Raw genomic sequence first — 17,401 nt, forward strand, 5'->3', positions numbered from 1 at the left:
GGAAGCACTGGAGCAACGCTGTTTTGCCTAGTTACACCTAAACAATGAATTCAGTGAGGGGAACCAACACAGTCAGTTTGCAACATGCAGAGCTCGGTGATGTGGTTTGCAGGAAAATGTAAGTTTGTTTAAATATCAGCCTTTAGCGATCTTTGTTCCATCAATGATGGGACTGGTCTCTAATCAGCTGAAGGAGGAAGAAACTATTCGACTACTGAAATATGTTCAAGTCGCAGCATGATTCAGCTGTTTTTTCAAGTAAGAGGAAACGATGCATTTCTAAATCACATTCAGAATACCTCAGATATGAAACCAAACAGCAGGGAAAAGGCTTTGGGGATTTTCTCCACATATCTCATAGTTTAATTCCCATTCTGGATAATAAAAGTCCTTTCTCCACCCACCAAACAGGTGGTTTTTGTTCCTGTTTGTATAGTCAGCAGCTGTGAGTATATGGTGCCTGATTTTTTAATCAGCTTTTTAATCAGTTTTAGGAGATGCATGCAATAAATGAAGTCACATATATCAGAAAAGAGTACCTTCCTCATGCCTGCTATGACTAAGGAACTTGCCAAAACACTATTTCATTATACACAGGCTATATTTCACGTCTCTTCCAAATATGACAGACCTGAGAAATTTTTTTTATAAATTATCTCTGAAAAACTTTCTTCCCCCAAGTTGCTTCAATTCTGTTGTTCTCTAAAGAATGGCAAGATAGCCTTAAGAGGCTATATTTATTGCAACAGTGCAAAGCTGAAAGAAAATGGTTCATAATCTTCTCAGGTATAAGCATATCAAGGACAAGGGAAGATGGGTTTCCACATGAGCAAGGGAACTTCCCCATCGCATGCTGTGAATCTTGCAGGCAGGTATCCCTATCGAGGTCAGGGGTCTGCCAGCTCTTGCAGCCATTTTCCTGGTAAATGATGTTGTCACGTTCTTAGAGAGATGGTGTTGTCAATGAAGAATCACATTATTCATTTTTAACTCAGGACCTGAAGGCCAGGAAACAAGCTGGGCACAAAGCTTCTGCTTTTCAAAGATGGGGCGGGAGGCTGAGCACGTTTAAAGTCAGAAAATGAAACCTTGCTGTTAAAATACAGAGGCTGCTGGTACAATGTAGGGTTTAAAAATGGAGCACAGAGAGGAACTGCACTGGCTCAAATACTTGCTGTGGGCTGGCTCCCTGTGATGCCATCTTATGCACAAAAATTTGCTGCTTTAGTCTGAAACAGAATGGAAAATCAACAGCCGAGAAGGAAAAACACAGCTGCTCTGTTGTACAGGTCGCGTCGGCTGGGGATGGTTTGGAGACAATGTGCTGGGAAGGAGGTCTGCAAGGGAGCAGTCAATTGAGGAAACAAATAATATTTACATGCCCTGCCCGTGGCACTGGAAATAAAACCTCCTTGCCAGTAAGAAATTCAGCCCAACCCTCCTGGCCCCACCTGCTCCTGGGGGAGGGATCATGCTATAAAAGGCTCCAGGCAGGGCACAGAGATGCACAGCAAATTGGGACTCTCTGGGGACTCCTCCTGCTCTGCCTGTGACCATGGGGAAGAAAGTGGCTGTCGTGCTTGCTGGCTGTGGGGTGTACGACGGGAGTGAGATCCATGAGTCTTCCGCTGTGCTGGTGCACCTCAGCAGGGAGGGGGCACAGGTAAGAGGCACCTGGCAGGCTTCTGCCCCATCCTTTTGCCCTTGTTCTGCTTTTTATTCGCCCTCCCCTCGCACAAAGCACTCTGCTGTAAGGAGCTTTGCATCTTGCCCGACAAACCACGAGCTCCCTGTTGCTGCTGGGGTAATTGCAAAGAGTCAATGACTGGAGTCAAAGCAAGCAGCACGGTGTCAGGGCTGCCACAGCAAGCAGGGACAATGCCCCGCTCTCTGCTCTGCTCTCCCAGATTTGCTGTGTGAGAGGATTGCCCGGGTGCTGAGCACAGAGCTCAACCATTCTGCCAGCTACACAACCTCTGAAACAAACTTTCTGAAATGAATCTATTTTTGGCTTGCATTTCCTCTTTCTCTTCTCTGGTATTTCTGTTTCAAAGGCTACTATTGACTCCGGTTGCTTGAAATTCATCCTTTTGGAGCACTGAGGATTAAAATGGAAAATAAGATGAACGCAGAAAATAGAGTTCTTGTGAGTTAGATCGGAGAAAGGGGGGAAAAGTGTTCAAGCACCAGCTCTAATATGCAATCAGTGACAACAACTCTTAGAGAGTCAAAGAGTAGGGAGAGAAGCCCCGGGTAACACTGACCTCGGCTCTGAGCTGCCCACAGATCTGGAAATCAAGCTGCTCCGCCGAATATGAAGGTGCAGTGGTGATTTCCACGTGCTGCAGAGCCTTCCCACCCAATTCCAAAGCCTTCAAAGTGTGTATTCACTTCGTGGACTAAAGCTGAGACTTGTCCAAAACTTTTCTCCACTCTCTGTAGTTTTTCTTCTTTTCCCTCTGTCCGGAGCTGCCGTGGCTCTCCCCCTGCCTTCCCCTCGGCTGGCACACTCAGAGCACTGCCCTGCACTCATCCCTTGATTGGCAGGGACCTCTAGTGGAGGAAACTCGGGCATCATTTCCCCCACACCCTTTTAATTTTCGCTTCTGCTTGCCTGAGGAAACAAATTTTGTGTACAGCCACCAAATCCATCACCCGCCTGTTTGCCATCTTCCGCTCTTCCTTTCTGCGCGTGAGCTTGAAATAATTCAGAAGGAAGGCGAGACGCTTTCTTGAGAGGGAAATACTCTGCCTGTGGGAAGCCAGCGGGCGGGGAGAAGAAACTCAAAGTCCTGTCTGAGGGTGGTGGGTTGACAGCAGCTTGCTGGGTGCTCAGCACCCGTATGGGATGACCAGCTGTGTGCAGGCAGCACTCGGGCTGCTGCAGCAAAAGGTGATTGCTTGGGATGAAGGTGGAAAATTAAGAAATGGGATTCACATGTGGCTCTTGCAATGACTTGTTTTCCTACGAAGGAAAGGGGTTGCTGCTCCCTTTCCATCACTTCAGCCCCCCCCCCCCCAAAATAAGCAGTGTGGGCTATAGCCTCTGCCAAATACCCTCCTTCGCTTTAAGGTGGGGGTAAATGTTTGTGCAGAAGCTAGAAAACAGCTTTTTTTTTTTCTTTTTTTTTTTTTTTCCCTCTTTATAACAATACCTTCCTATTGCCACCATCAGATAGAAGTGAACCTGAAGGCCACTGAAATCTTCAGCAAAGTTCTTTCCTAACCAAGAAACACAAGCGTTTTAGTTTGCTACCTGTGGTCTTTAACATGCTTAGGATGCATGTCTGAAGGATAACAGACCTTCCCTTCCCTTCTCAGGTAGAGGTTTATGCTCCTAACGTTGACCAGATGCATGTGGTGGACCATGTGAGAGGACAGCCAACTCAGGAGAAGCGCAATGTGTTAGTTGAAAGTGCCAGAATAGCCAGAGGCAACATCAAGGACCTGGCTAAGCTGGACGTGAAGGGGCTGGATGCCCTAATAATACCAGGTAGGAAGGACAGCACGTGGGGTCTGCACGCCTGGGGTCTTGGGAGCAGCTTAAATATTCATGAGCCTTGAATGGCATGGGAGCCATGGGCTGGACAGGAACTGGGCAGAGCACTGGCAAGAAGATAAGCTGAGAGATGGGACCGGCAGAATGGCCATCTTCCATCTGTGTTTACATGTACATCCATCAGAAACAAGCTGTCCCATCCCTCATCGACACACTGCCCTCTGGGGAAGAGAAGCAGAAGCTGGGACACAGAGGGGGGTGACTCAAAAGGGAAAAGCCTGATCTTTTTTGAAAGATTCTTCGGTGAAAGTATGACCAAATGATTTCAGTGGGAATTGATGAAGCCTGGAGTGAGGACTAAAAGACAAGTGAAAGCCTGTCAGCGTGCCCCACCATGACAGGGTGAAACAGCACTGATACCTCTCCAGTTCGGTTCTGTTTAGAAGCAGAGGTGGTGCTTTGGATTCTTCTCTCATGGCAGTCAGGAAACGAGAATCTTCAGTGGCTCACAATGGTTTAGCTTTCTTCTGTCAACATTGGGCAAATATTTCCATCCAACAAATCCATTTTAGCATTCTTACAAAGCATATCCAACAAAAATCCTGCCCTGGAGTACTAACCTTTCTGTTTCTTTTTTCTCAGGTGGCTTTGGAGTGGCTAAAAATCTGAGTACTTGGGCCACCCAAGGCAAGAACTGCACAGTATCCAAAGAGGTGGAGGATGTCCTGAAGGCATTCCATGCTGCCAAAAAGCCCATCGGCCTGTGCTGCATCTCCCCAGTGCTGGCAGCCAAAATCTTCCCCGGCTGCGAGCTGACTGTGGGTCACGACACAGAGTGTGAGAAGTAAGTAACTGTGCGGTGCTGATGTATAATCACACCACGGAGATCACAGCAAGGCAGTCTCTCCCCAGTATACATAGGACCACTGACTAGAAGTTCAGCAGATCCTAGGCAGGAACGAGATGGCTGCTGAACACATGGTAGTGTTATGAGAGGTAGGGATATGATCTGTCCTTACCCGTTCATCTGTCCTTACCCATCCATGAAAGCTGTGACCAAATTCTTCCAACAGCAGGGAAGAAACTATGATGAAACCACTAGGCTAGGAAGCTGGTGAAGAAACCAAACCAAAAGGAAAAGTCTAGAGGGTGCGTTTAAGCAGCGGAACAGCTATAGTGGAACATCAAGGCTTTATGTTGGCTTCACTTCAGATTTTTAACTCGCTGTAATCTGGAGGCTTTCTGGCTTCTACAGTCCTAGAGAAATTCTTCTGATGGGAAAAGATTTACAACTTATCAGTCAGGCTTTTTGAAGGGACCATCTTATCTCTATAACAGCCTAGCAGCTGTTGCTGCGAGGCACAACCAGGCTTTTCACTCCAGGCCTCTTTCAGATCTCTCTCTGCGATGACAGCTCCTCCGCACAGGGTTTCTTTTCTTTTCTTCTTCTAGATGGCCTTATGCAAAGACTGCTGAGACCATGAAGGAACTTGGCTGCAAGCATGTGAACAAACATGTCACTGAAATTCACGTGGATGCGAAGAACAAGCTGGTGACCACCAGTGCCTTCATGTGCAATGCCCCCATTCACGAAATCTACGATGGTATCGGAAAAATGGTGAAAGAAGTGGTCAGACTTGCCTGAATGCCACAAAGCCACAGAATCCAGCTCCTCTGGAGAGCAGGCGCTAGGCCTTGCACTTCCCCTTTCATACCCACATGTCAAGAGGCAAACTGCTGCTCGGAGTTCTTCCCCCCATGGCCCACTGGTAGCCCCTGAGGAGGGAGAACTGGAGCAATGTAAGCACTGGCATGCTTTGCCAAGGACACGCCACTTACTGCGTTGATCACGAGCTGGCAGTAACTGGAGTGTCACACGCAGTGGGCTCACATGCAACCACTGTTGCTGGTTCTGAGCAGTTGCCCGGTCATTTCAGCCATGCCATGGCTGTCCCGATGTATCACCATAAGCAGGAATTGGTCTGCTTCCCAGATTTGTTATAAACCCATCTCTCCCTACACACGGCCACCTCACAGAATGGATGAATTAGTGGCAAAAAGAACGCGATTCTGGTACTGAATAAAACAGATGTATTTTACATGCGCTGAATTCTGCTTTTATTTTTGCCCTTTACTCTGCATGAGGACCTGCTCTTAGTGTTACTGGTTGGCCAGTGAATGGGGAAAATGGTATGGAAAGAAGCCACTAGTAACAAACTCCACTTGCTTTTTTAGAATTTGTCAGAACTCAGACTTGGGCATGAATGACAGTGGTTGGTGAAAACAGAAGTAAACCAACATTAGCATGAAGGTGTAGCAAGAAGTGGTTAAGCTCTTGTATTAACCCAAGACCCGGTATGGCAGCGTGGAGTATTTTGGAAGCAGTCTAGCCAGAAAGAGTTGAGGGTGAGTCCTAGGGCTGCAGTTTCCAGTCTCTCCCATTCTCTAGAAAAATTCTTAGAAACAATGTGGAAGCAACAATTCTGCATCCCAACAGGGACAGACAAGATACCAGTCTACCTCAAACTAGAATGGCAGGCTGTAAACTGGTTGGGTGATTGCGAAGTCTGGCAAACAGAAGTCACTAAGAATAGCTGAGCATCCCACTGAGCTGTTCAGATAGCAAGCCAGGCACGGATTTTTAGGGCCAGAAGGAACCATTTGTCTGCGTAATCTGACTGCTCTGCAGGAGCAGTAAAGAGCACAGTAACTCACATTTTACTGAAGCAAACCTGCTGAGAAGGCTCAGTTTTGACTTAAGGATACTGCTGTACTATTTCATAGCTCATTCCCACAGTTAATCAATGTTATTTAAGATAAACCATGGCTTGTTTCTCTCACAGTTGAAGAGCTTACTTTCAGGAAAATGCGGGTTTGTCTCCATTAGATTCAAAAGCTTTTTAGTGGTAGCTGATATGTTCTTCTTACATAGGCTCTTATCCTACGTGAAGCATTATATAATCATTACAGACTGAGCTGTTAAATTCTCTCAGTGTAAGACATTTTTTCTAAGCCAACAATTATTTTCTGAGGCTCTTCTAAGCAAACTCTTCAGGCTTTTTGTATCCTTTCCAAAACACTGGCATTTTGCACTCTCAACAAAATGGGAAGATCCTTCAAGACTCCACCTGTGACCAGAGTGGAAGGAATTAGCCCATATGGTGCAGTGGAATAGTAAAGAAGGACTCAGGTGCTTTTGGCAGGGACAGAAAAGCCTAGAGTAGCATGATAGGACAGTTTTACCCCTCTTCCTTAAAACAGAGAGCTTATCCAATCACTCTTTTCTGTGTTATTTTTTCCCCATTGCTACTCCTGCCAATCATTTTAAAGCTGCTGCTCACCTTCCACAACATTTAATAAAGGTATAAAATTCTTCAGAGATATAAAGGACCAGCCAGTTTCGGGACAGTAGCTGCCAGGAGAAAGAGGGAATGTTTGCTTGGCATGAGAAGTCCACAGTTCTCTCGGTCCTTCAGCAATCCCCCAGAGAGGACCGTGCTGAGTATCCCAACCGCAGAAGAACGTTCGGTCTAAATCTGCATTCCTAAGTCATTAGGAAGGAAGAACAAATCCATGGGAGACCTGACCTCATTACATCTTACATCTACGTAGCTGCACAGTCTTCTTCTCTACTGCTGTTTCTGAAGGGAAACCCAAAGCCTAAGATATTTATTACCTTACAGAAAGTAACCGCTCCCAAGACCTCAAATCTTGTCTTTTACACAACGCAGGAGATCAGGAAAGGCAGAGAAGTTGCTTCTGTAAGTGGTAACATCTGAGAGTTATGAAGGATTTTCAGTTGAGTTAGTTAAGTTAGTTTTGACTAACTTATCAGATAGGCTAAAAAACTGTAGGATGCAATTACAACAGACAGAACTCCAGGGGCTAGCTGCAGAATGTGAATTAAGCTCAACCTTCAGAACCAAGCCACACAGACACACAGTTAGTAGCAACACTGTTTATTGGCATGTGGAAAACTGCTTGCAGTAATGGAGCAAAAGCAACACCAAATATGAAACATTAACAATATCTTGGTAGGTTCTCACACCCAAAAAAAGCGACAAACTAAAAATAATGAAGTTGGAGAAGAGTCACATTGCAACCAGTCGCTTACAACTGAATGGGAGAAAAAAAATCACAGCTACAGATCATTCAGCGTCAGAATCCGCAGGAACTCCTGTTGATCCACTTCCCCATCTCCATCCACATCTGCTTCATCGATCATCTCCTGTAGGATAGCAAAGATGTGGGAGACCAGATTAGGTGGGATCTGAGAGGGTGGAGAGTCCACTAGAGCCTGGTATTTGCCACTGATGTTACCACTGAAGGTCTCAGGTCTTCATGTTAATGTAATGCAAGACAGACTTCGTGCCCCTTGCAAAGCAACACGGCACAGTTCCCCAACCAGTAAGACATTCCCCTCCCTCCCCAGGTAAAAGGAATATGTCTGTAATTCACAAACCTGCAACTCTTCATCTGTGATGTCTTCTCCAACCTCAGTAGCCACCAGCTTGAGTTTCTCAAAGGAGATCTTGCCAGTGCCATCACAGTCAAACAGCTTGAAACCTTTCAGGATCTCCTTTTTTGAATATGGCTCTGCCTTAGCAAGGAAATGAAAATGTCATCAGGCAAGCATGACATCTTACTGCTCTACAATCCCCAGTCAGACACTTTACACAGCAAACATTTAGAATCAAATCCAAGACAGCATTTTGGGGAAAAAAAGGGTCATAGAAGAGGGTTATTTATCACTGTTGCTTCACCTTTGATTTTTTTTTTTTTATATATATATATTTTTTTTTCTGCTGGTGTTATTGTGTATTAAAGGAAAAGTTCCAAGAAAATTTGTCAGAACAGCATGGAGATTTGGCCTGGAATATCCCGACAAAGCTTTGTCAGGAAGAGAGGGATTAGCAGTGCTACTGGAAGAGGAAAGAGCTGCCAAGAATGACCCAATGACTACAGCTAGATTTTATTTAAAAAGCAAGCCATGCCTACGCTGGCTCTGACTGCCCTTAGTCACCTCACACACAGGCACTACACACAGAAGCCTGCAGTTAGGTGTGGGCTTTGACCGAACTCCAAAGCATTACTAGGGGGAAAATGTGGATCTTCACTTAGCTCTTAGCCCAAGCATACACACCCTGGCAACTATGATAGCATGGACACAGGAATGGCAACGCCTGCTGCGCTCCAGGCAGCCCCCAAAGCCTTGCAATGAAAACACAAGGATGAGAGAGGCAGAACCAGGCACGCTGGTGCTCTTGGAGAACAGCCTCAACATGCAGACAGGCATTAGAGGATACCAAGGGTCTGAGCCACAGGTATCCCAGGTGGGTGATGCAGTTTAGGGGATGTGAAGCAAAAGGCTGGTATCGAACAGCAGCTCTGAGGACAATCCATAAGCAGGAGGTGCTGACAACATCAATGGGCATTGAGGAATGATTTTTCTACAGACGGCAAAATTTTCATGTTCATCCAAGGTGCGGCATTTGCTCCCCGCTGTCTTGATTTTAAGAAGATCAAGAACTGTGTGACTATAAATGCAGATGGAAATCCCACGTGCAGAGGTTTAAGGAAGGGAAAATGGGGGCTGCACCAATTCACGTTGCGCTCGTCTCTGCTGTGGTTTGAACACTAACAGCAGGACTCCTTCCTGGAGGTTTCTGGGCCCTTCGGTTCTGCAGAGAAAACCCCTGGCGCTGTGCGTGTCCCAGCACTCAAGGCTGGGGAGGAGCCGTGTGCTGAAATCTCTACCTGAAGTGGCCGATCTGCGCCCTCTACAGTTGGCAGAAAAAGGCAGGAGGGGTAAAGACAACTCACCCCGGGGCAGGTACCTAAAAGAGTTCAGCTGAGACTCCTGATGCTCCCCTGCAGGGAGCCAGAGTTACCCAATCTACTGCGAGTACCTGCAGTGTAAAGTTAGGCAAGAGGAATTTCAGTCTTTGCGACCAGCTGGGCTCACACACCATTTTCTGAGTCATCACCTGCAGAAATGACTCAAAGTTTATCTTCCCTGACCCTTCCTCATCAACTTGAGAGATAATTTTCCTCATCTCCTCTTTCCTCAGTTCGCAGCCCAGGGCCCTCATGGTTATCTGCCAAAAGAGAAAACAGGCCCATGTCTGTGTGCAAATCAAACAGAAACAAAGAGGGAAAGATGTCTGAAACAAGCAACATGCAAATTGAGGGGAAAACAAAACAAAACAAAACTTTTTGCCACGTTGGAAATCATATGCACAGATAACCGTACAAACAGCTCGTCACTGTGCAGACATCAGAGTAGAGCTCCCCCAGGTCTTCTGACTTTGCAGTGAACCCGGGCCCATGGCAACAGGCTACACATGTTCATGAGGCTATCCTTAATAACTTACCCAATTAAGAAATTTCAACCCCCCCCCCAGACCAGTTCCAGATACTCTCTTTTGCCCTTATATTGCAATTTATTAACCTGAACATGTGTTTATCAAGCCAAGCAGATAAAGGAGTTGCTCAAATCAGCCTACAGAAAATAACCCTGCTTGGAATGTGAAGGTTATCTCAACTCTTCCAGATTCAGGTTGTGACTTTTCGAGGCACAGTCTCTGGTAGCAATTCCTGCTTGCTGCATGCACACCCTCCACCACTTCCATCAGCCCATTTTTGCTCCCCTGCCACTAAGCCCTGCATTCCCCTCCACCCCAACAGTGTCAGGAAATTAATATATACTTACTTACATATGAATATATATATTTTTTTGTATTATGGTTATTTTCACCTGGAACACTTTTCCCATGGGATTCCCTCTCCGCTTCCACAGTTTGCTCTGACAACTGTGCATAGGGCAGAAACAAAGAAGCAACAAAAAGAAGTGGGCAGGACCTGTGCTAACTAACCCAGCTCTCAGCACCTCTGCGCAGACACGAGCTGGGGCAACTCCCTTCTCCACGTGAGAGGGAAGGAGCTGTGCGCAAGGTATGTGAGGGGCAGAGCAGGAGAGGGGCGTGCAGAGCACAGAGCGAGCCATTCATCCACTGTTGTGTCCCTAGGGAAGGGTGTTCTGTAGCTGTCTAATGTCAGAACTACGGGGTTGTGGAAAATTAGCAGGGAAGAGCTGCAGGCGAGGGCCAAGGAGAAGGAAGGCTTCAGTCCCTCCTAAGAATACCTGGCTAAAATGTTGGCACAACGCTTACTTCACTGCTGGCTGTGTGACAAGCCCGAGCTCCAGCAGAGAGGTCTGAGAGCACAGTAAGCGGTCCAAAAGCAATAGGTGGCAAACACTAATTGCTCTGTAACAGCTCCACAACAGGTGGAGCTTGTAAATGATTAGCCCTGTTTGCAACATTTCTGTTTACCGCCTGTCATTTCTATTTGACTACTGTAATTCAGGTTCCAAGTGCAAGCTCAGTCACAAAGCGAGCATGTCATTCCTCCCGGCCAGAGGGGACCCGAGCTGCGGATCAGGGTTGCTCAGGCTGCAAACACATCCCTGAGAGCAGCAGACCCAACGCCCTTCAGCTACACAAGATGTTTGGTGTCTCTTGTTAGAGGGCAGGGGGTGTTGGGCTGTCAAGAGAGCTTTACTTGTGTGTCCCATGGCAAATTGATGTTCCTTCCTGACTTGGTGGGGAAGAAAAGACAAGGTCAGGCACACACAAACCCTCAGTGCTTTGGACTGAGTTCAGTCAGCAGCTGACAGGCTCTGCAGCCTGCTATGAACTCCCACTGCAGGCACAGTATGAGCACAGCAATCATTATTTTCCCTTTGTGATACGGGTTATAAGGCTCGGGGCAGTGGCACCGTGGCAAGGAGCCGCCAGCCAGTCCTGCCCGCACCCTGTCTCCCCCAGCCCCTTGCCTTCAGGTCCCCGACATCCATCTGCCCCGAGCCGTCCGCGTCAAACAAGTCAAAGGCCTCCCGCAGCTGCAGCCGCTGCTGGTCACTGAGGGGGAACGAGGTGCGGGGGGCAGCCCTGCTCCCTGCTGCTGCCTCCCCGGGCGCCATGGAGGGACCCCAAGACCCCTGAGGGGCTTCTGAGGGTGGCCCCCGCCCAGCACCGTAGCAACCGTGCTTCTCGAGGACAGGCGCTGCTTGGTTCTCGAGATTTGTTTTATTTAAAGCCCTGTTTGTTCCCCAGGTTTACTCCCACAAACACCCAAACCCATCCCCATTACTGTCCTGCGCATAAAATTCAGGTGTAGTGAGGCCTTCAAAACACCACTGCCACTATCCTGCCTGGGGAGCTGAAGCTTTAGGGCAAGGCAAGTGCAAATGGTGACAGAAAATGACCCACATCTGCTTTTTTGGAGGAGAAGTGTTAGAGCCCAACCCTCAGCAATGAGCTCTATATTAGGTTAGGTACAAGAAACGAGTTTCAGATGAGGAGGCAGGTTTCTGCTTTCAGGATTTAACAAAACCATAAATTGTTGCAGCAGCAACAGAAGGTCACTGAGAGATTGAGGTAAATTGGGTAAAGGACTGGAAAATGCACAGAAAGCAGCATCAGCCTTGCTGATAGACTGACCTCGGCTGATAAATTAGATTATCAGAGTTTTTGATGTCCCACTTATCATTGACGTTTTCCTGGGTATGTTTTGTTCTTCACCACACGGGGGCAGACGAGACAGCAAGAATCCCCCTCCCTTTGTCCAATTCCCACATGCCAGTATAAACCTTTTTTTTTTTTTTTTTTAAAAGACAAATAAAGGCCAAAAAGGAAATCGACATGATAGAAGCCAAATTCAATTATCATTTATTTTCATGCTGAGTTCAGCCTTAATTTTTTTTCCCCCCTAAATTTACAAACTGTGGAGGTAAGCTGAATGTTCAGCACTTGGAAAAGGGCAGATGCTGACTGAAAAGCAAAGGAATAAATTGGATTTTGAGTCAGAAAGATGTTCACATTTCTACAGAGGAAGAATCCATCCTTCCCTTGTCTGAGAGTGAGGATGAAGGGCACCAGAGAATTTACTGGTATCTTTAACAAACAGAAGTAAAAGGGCATGGGAGCTTTGTTTTCTTCCAACACCAGGCAGAAGCCATCCTTTAATTATGCTCTTACCTTAGATGCCTCTTCAAAGACAGAACAGAGCGTAGTTTGTCTCTGTAGCAAAGCGTTTAGTAACTAGGGCCCTTTTTGAAGAGTAAGAAGTTGAAACTCTTTGAGTACCTTGAAGAATCATTTTGTTATTTGTCCATACATCAGAGCAAATGTTGTACCAGTGAAGTTGTGTTTTTGTATATTTCTTTCCACAACTCTGATGGCTTAAAATAAGACACTTTATTTTAAGTACAATCTTATATTTGCAGCCACTGAATATTCCTGTAAACATACAGATCATCAGCATTGGCAACATTCCTCTTTTGCAAAAACTTTTTTTTTTAAATATGTGAACTGAATAGCAGTAAGTTAAGTTGCAGCAGTCTATTTACTTACTTTTTCAGTTTAAAGGGCATTCTAAAAAAGGGGGAGGGAATAATCACCATAAGTAAAAAAAAGCTGATCCCCATAAATATGTCATATAAAGAGCTCACTGTAACTGGGCCTAAACCAAGACATTAAACCAGAAACTTCAACTGCTGCAAACTACAGCTTTACACTTTCTGGTTTCGAGTCTTCTCTGTACCAAATAAATAATTTGACACATGGTTGTTAGATATGGAACTGAATACTATCACTGAAAAATGTGATTTGTGTATCCAGAATGAACAGTGTAAACATCTTAGGAGCAAAACCAAGCAACTATGTTGCAACATGTAAACAGATTAGCAGTTGGTAACTGTTCACAAATACAAATTTAAGACCATCCGCTTAAAAGAAAGTATTGACCCAACTTTTCTGGTCTCTTAAAAAAAAAAATAAAATAAAAGGCTGGAAAAAAAAAAAATGAGGCACCTACCAAACACATACGCACATGTGCAAAAAGAAATAAAATTCAGTTTCAATAAAGGCTGGTCTTCTTCATGATCCGCAAGAATTCTTGCTCGTTCACTTCCCCATCCCCATCTCTATCAGCTTCATCAATCATTTCCTGAAATATATTTGTATTCTGAAATTAGATGCAAATTATAGTAGGATCACAATTATTAGGTTAATTCAGAGTTAAAGCCATTCTTAGTAAATAGTATTGGAAAGGACAGTGTTAGTTCAGTGTCAGACCTCACATGCTACAAAGTATTTTTTAAACTAGACAACGTTTTCATACATAAATTTATATTTATATATAAATATGTAGAGTTATGCTGTGTTAAAGGAGCTATGCTGGAAGAAACCAAATGCTCAGAGCAGAGTCGTTCCTTTTATACCACCTCAACTCCATAAAAGTGGAATTCTCCTGACACTGACAGTTACTGTGAAACAATTTAAGGAACCACATGTGCTTAACCTATCTTTGGCCTCAGAATCTATTCCCCAATCCCAAATTGACAGAAGATTTTCAATTTCTTTCAAGAAAGAAACAGCTTAAACTACCCATGATAGCTTAAGAGTAAAGATCCCATGGGACTCTACAGGACAGGCCTAAAACTGAAAGACTGTTGCCTTGACCTAAAAACTTCCTGACCCCGAAATGGCTTCCTTCCCACTGAGACAGAATCCCATTCCCTATTCTCACTAGCTCTGGTGCCTAGCAAACCAGAGAGACGCTTGAGCATCTTCCAAACAGGAGGACTAGGCTATGACCATTCGCCTAAATTTTAAATTAATGCAAACATGAAACAAAGTACTACAGAAACATTCTGACTGCCTTCATATTCAACAGACAAAACATAATCTGGACCTTTAAATGTTCCACAAAGGCTGGCAGCGAGTGTTTGTGTATTATATGGTTTCATACACCAGGTACAAACCTGCAGCTCTTCATCTGTGAGATTTTCGCCTAGCTCTTTGGCTACACGTTTGAGGTTTTTGAAGGAGATTTTGCCAGTTTCATCATCATCAAAGAGTTTGAAAGCTTTGAGAATCTCCTCTTTGGAATCTTTTTCAGCCTTAGAGAAGGAAGCATAAGTTTAAAGAAAAAAAGGACTGTTTATGTTGTACATAATACCCAAAATAAAGATGGCAGTTATAAAATACAAGCATTAGAAAGACTGAAAAACTCTTTTAAGAGTAAGTTTAAAGAAGCCCAGCAGTACACATTCAAATGCTGAAGGTAGACAGAGACAACAACGCTGCCTGAACCTCAGGGCTTCAGGAAGTTTTTTTCCTCTATCCAGCTGTCCTTGGGATTTCAGTATCAGGATAAACCTCTGCTAAATATTTGTTTTTACTCAATATTTTCTAGGATTTTTAAAAGCAAAGGTTTCATCTGTAAATATCTGTCATGTGCATAATGCATCAACACTCCGGACAGCTTTCTGCAGGCTGTCGTTCATCTGAAAGCTTTGGTTTCACAATTTTTCTCTTTTGACACACACACACAAAACTGATTGTTAAAGAAACCTTAATGACACCTTTCTTTCAACCTTACCTTAAAAATGAGACAGGGCATTTTCTGTCTTAGAATTGCAAGTTTTACATATCTAGTTGTTAAGATTAAGGGAGTACTTCCATCTTTCACTCAAACCAAAAGGAGATGAAAGAGACTCAACCGTTTTCAGAATTGCTTCAGCTTTGTTTTTTAACATTTTCATACCATTTTCTGCGTCATCACCGCCAAGAAATCATTGAAACTGATTTTTCCGGTTCCTTCCTTATCGATATCTGATATCATTTTCTTGATCTCTTCTTTTTTAGGTTCAAACCCTAGTGCTCTCATGGCTACCTGTATGGACAAAAGAAGTTATAAATCATACAAAACTATAAGCAAAACCCCAGGAAACAAAAGTTAACCTTTATGCCATGCTATATTAAAACATTAATTTGGTGTCTCAAAGAGAACAGCGAGGTCAAGGAACGGTCTTCAAGCAATGTTTTTTTTTACAGGCAAAGGTGCACCAAGATGCAGAGAACAGGCAGGCAAACAGTCATATTCTGGAGTCACTCCTTCAATTAATTCCTAAATTTCCTAAACACATTTTAACCACCATATCCACCACTCCCAAATCACAACTGACAAGAACATGGATAACTCTTGGGAGAAAAGATTTCTCTCAGAAAGTCTGGATTCTTTCTGAAAGACTTAGCATACCCATTTTAGTATATACTGCTTTCATTCCTACGATGGGCATTCAGAGAATAAAAGGGTTCCACGTTCATTAATATATGGAAGGAAAATAAAAACAAAACATGAACTGTCATGTAGTGATATGGACCCTATGACTGTGATGCAGCGCTGTGGACAGCAATTTCTAATGCTACTGGAGACCTGAATATTATTCCTTTCCTGCCAAGTGAATTGCTACTTAAACTCTCTTTGCAATAAGAAGCATGACAGAGAATAAAAGCAATAAAAAAAAGCTCACATCAGACTCTTGTAAGCAAGATGGCTAAGTGTAAGATCTAGAAAGAACATGCTTCAAGACAAGTGACTCCATGAAAGAAGTTTCTATCATACTTGCAGCTCTACTGAACTGTTAACGAACTTTAACCTGACAGCACAAAGATGGAAATTCTTAAGCTTATAGACCACAGGAAAATTAAAATAGTTATTTTTTTCATTTTAGTGACCAAGACTTATGTTAATGAATGTTAAAGGAAACACAATTCAGACAGTTTGCATGACTTCAGAAAACAATCCTATGAGCAGCACACCAAGGATGCCTTCGCTTCCACATGTGTATACACGCCTACGAGTTTGCTTCTTCCTCCTTTTATAAAGGGACAGGTGTCAACTTAGAAATCATTTCTGCTCCTCCCAGTGGTCTGTAGCAACATGAGCATCCAGCTGGCAAAGAGAAAGGGCCAACTCTGAAAACAGAAGAACCCCTCGTTTATTGATTACTGTTCTTCCCAAAGGACAGCGTGGAGAGAGACTGACATTTTTCAGTGACAAATAAAATTGAGAAAATATGCAACTTTGGTGCATTGCATATCTTGGGTAACCTAAATCACAAAACATGCAATTCTTGAGAGCACACAGAAGGGGGAAAACCTCACATTTTAAATACGTACAAACCTTTTGGCTATTTTACTAGCAGAGAAGGCGCAGCAAATAGAGAACTGCCAGCGTGTTTTGGTCCTAGAGACAGCAGGGAAGATCTATAGCTCACCAGCAACGTGCCTATTGACAGGGAAACGTTACCCTGGAGAAAAAATAGAGCCTTGCTTCCTCTTTAGGGTCCCTCAGGCGTTTGTGCCGCCCTCAACTCCCAGCCCGCGCGGGGCCGCGCTGCCAGCAGCCGGGTTTACCTTCAGCTCCTTGACGTCTATGCTCCCGGCGCCGTCCGCGTCGAAGAGGTCGAAGGCCTCGCGCACCTCCTGCCTCTGCTCCTCCGTCAGCTCCAGCTTGGGGCTCGCCTTCTTCCGCTGGGCCGCGGCCGCCAGCGGCGGCTTCTTGAAGCCGGAGGCCTTGGAGAAGGGACACGAGAGCAGGGGGGGAGCGTCAGGAGGGCTCCGCACCGCAACGAGCGCCCCCAGGGCCCCCTCAGCCGCCCCCCCCAGGGCCCCCCTCACCATCCCGGCGGCCGCTGCCTCCGGGCGGCTCCGGCCCTGACAGGCCTTCTGTCCAATGCCGCCCCTCCCCATTGGCTAGCGCCGCCACGCCGCTGCCATGGCAACCGCCGTCGCCATTGGTGGAGAGCGCGGCGCGGGAAGCGCTCGGTTTGCGGCTATTGGTTAGCGCTTGCTTGGAGGCGGGTCCAAGAGGGAGAAGGGCGGGGAGGGGCCTCGTCTCCTTCCTTCACGCGATTGGCTGGAGGGGGGAGGGCGGGACCAATCAGCGAGGGGCAGCCGGCTGGCGCGATGCTCGGGCCAGGGCGGGCGCGAGGGGAGGGGGCGAGAGGCGGTGGGTGGGCGGGGCCTGCGGGGAGCGCCCACGGTGATT

At 45.5% G+C, this 17,401-nt stretch overlaps 3 protein-coding genes across 3 annotated transcripts; 1 reads left to right on the forward strand and 2 right to left on the reverse strand.

Moving 5' to 3' along the window:
- The first annotated feature begins 1,530 nt into the window (after positions 1-1,530).
- LOC116494425 (glutamine amidotransferase-like class 1 domain-containing protein 3A, mitochondrial) lies at positions 1,531-5,566 on the forward strand. The gene is made up of 4 exons (XM_032196324.1): positions 1,531-1,663; positions 3,322-3,493; positions 4,142-4,343; positions 4,952-5,566. The coding sequence occupies exons 1-4, from the start codon at positions 1,556-1,558 to the stop codon at positions 5,142-5,144; spliced, it is 675 nt and encodes a 224-aa protein (XP_032052215.1). The 5' UTR covers positions 1,531-1,555; the 3' UTR covers positions 5,145-5,566.
- Positions 5,567-7,539: 1,973 nt separating this feature from the next.
- LOC116494480 (caltractin-like) lies at positions 7,540-11,483 on the reverse strand. Its single transcript, XM_032196395.1, has 4 exons — positions 11,337-11,483; positions 9,469-9,597; positions 7,962-8,099; positions 7,540-7,727 (listed from the first exon to the last, which is right to left on the reverse strand). The coding sequence occupies exons 1-4, from the start codon at positions 11,481-11,483 to the stop codon at positions 7,641-7,643; spliced, it is 501 nt and encodes a 166-aa protein (XP_032052286.1). The 3' UTR covers positions 7,540-7,640.
- Positions 11,484-13,352: 1,869 nt separating this feature from the next.
- On the reverse strand, positions 13,353-17,088 carry LOC116494550 (centrin-2). Its single transcript, XM_032196471.1, has 5 exons — positions 17,032-17,088; positions 16,768-16,926; positions 15,113-15,241; positions 14,328-14,465; positions 13,353-13,510 (listed from the first exon to the last, which is right to left on the reverse strand). The coding sequence occupies exons 1-5, from the start codon at positions 17,032-17,034 to the stop codon at positions 13,421-13,423; spliced, it is 519 nt and encodes a 172-aa protein (XP_032052362.1). The 5' UTR covers positions 17,035-17,088; the 3' UTR covers positions 13,353-13,420.
- Positions 17,089-17,401: the final 313 nt, after the last annotated feature.

Source organism: Aythya fuligula, chromosome 13 (genome assembly GCF_009819795.1).
Source record: "Aythya fuligula isolate bAytFul2 chromosome 13, bAytFul2.pri, whole genome shotgun sequence".
Lineage (NCBI taxonomy): Eukaryota > Metazoa > Chordata > Aves > Anseriformes > Anatidae > Aythya > Aythya fuligula.

What these genes read in the sequence shown, in the direction of transcription:
- LOC116494480 (XM_032196395.1), bottom strand. Translation starts at nt 11,483, where the DNA reads ATGGCGCCCGGGGAGGCAGCAGCAGGGAGCAGGGCTGCCCCCCGCACC. An exon ending in AGGTGATGACTCAGAAAATG is followed by an intron (nt 8,100 to 9,468) that starts GTGTGTGAGCCC and finishes TTCCTTGCTAAG; the next exon opens with GCAGAGCCATATTCAAAAAA. An exon ending in TCACAGATGAAGAGTTGCAG is followed by an intron (nt 7,728 to 7,961) that starts GTTTGTGAATTA and finishes GCTATCCTACAG; the next exon opens with GAGATGATCGATGAAGCAGA.
- LOC116494550 (XM_032196471.1), bottom strand. An exon ending in CGGTGATGACGCAGAAAATG is followed by an intron (nt 14,466 to 15,112) that starts GTATGAAAATGT and finishes TCCTTCTCTAAG; the next exon opens with GCTGAAAAAGATTCCAAAGA. An exon ending in TCACAGATGAAGAGCTGCAG is followed by an intron (nt 13,511 to 14,327) that starts GTTTGTACCTGG and finishes AATATATTTCAG; the next exon opens with GAAATGATTGATGAAGCTGA.
- LOC116494425 (XM_032196324.1), top strand. Translation starts at nt 1,556, where the DNA reads ATGGGGAAGAAAGTGGCTGTCGTGCTTGCTGGCTGTGGGGTGTACGAC. An exon ending in TCAGCAGGGAGGGGGCACAG is followed by an intron (nt 1,664 to 3,321) that starts GTAAGAGGCACC and finishes TTCCCTTCTCAG; the next exon opens with GTAGAGGTTTATGCTCCTAA. An exon ending in GGATGCCCTAATAATACCAG is followed by an intron (nt 3,494 to 4,141) that starts GTAGGAAGGACA and finishes CTTTTTTCTCAG; the next exon opens with GTGGCTTTGGAGTGGCTAAA.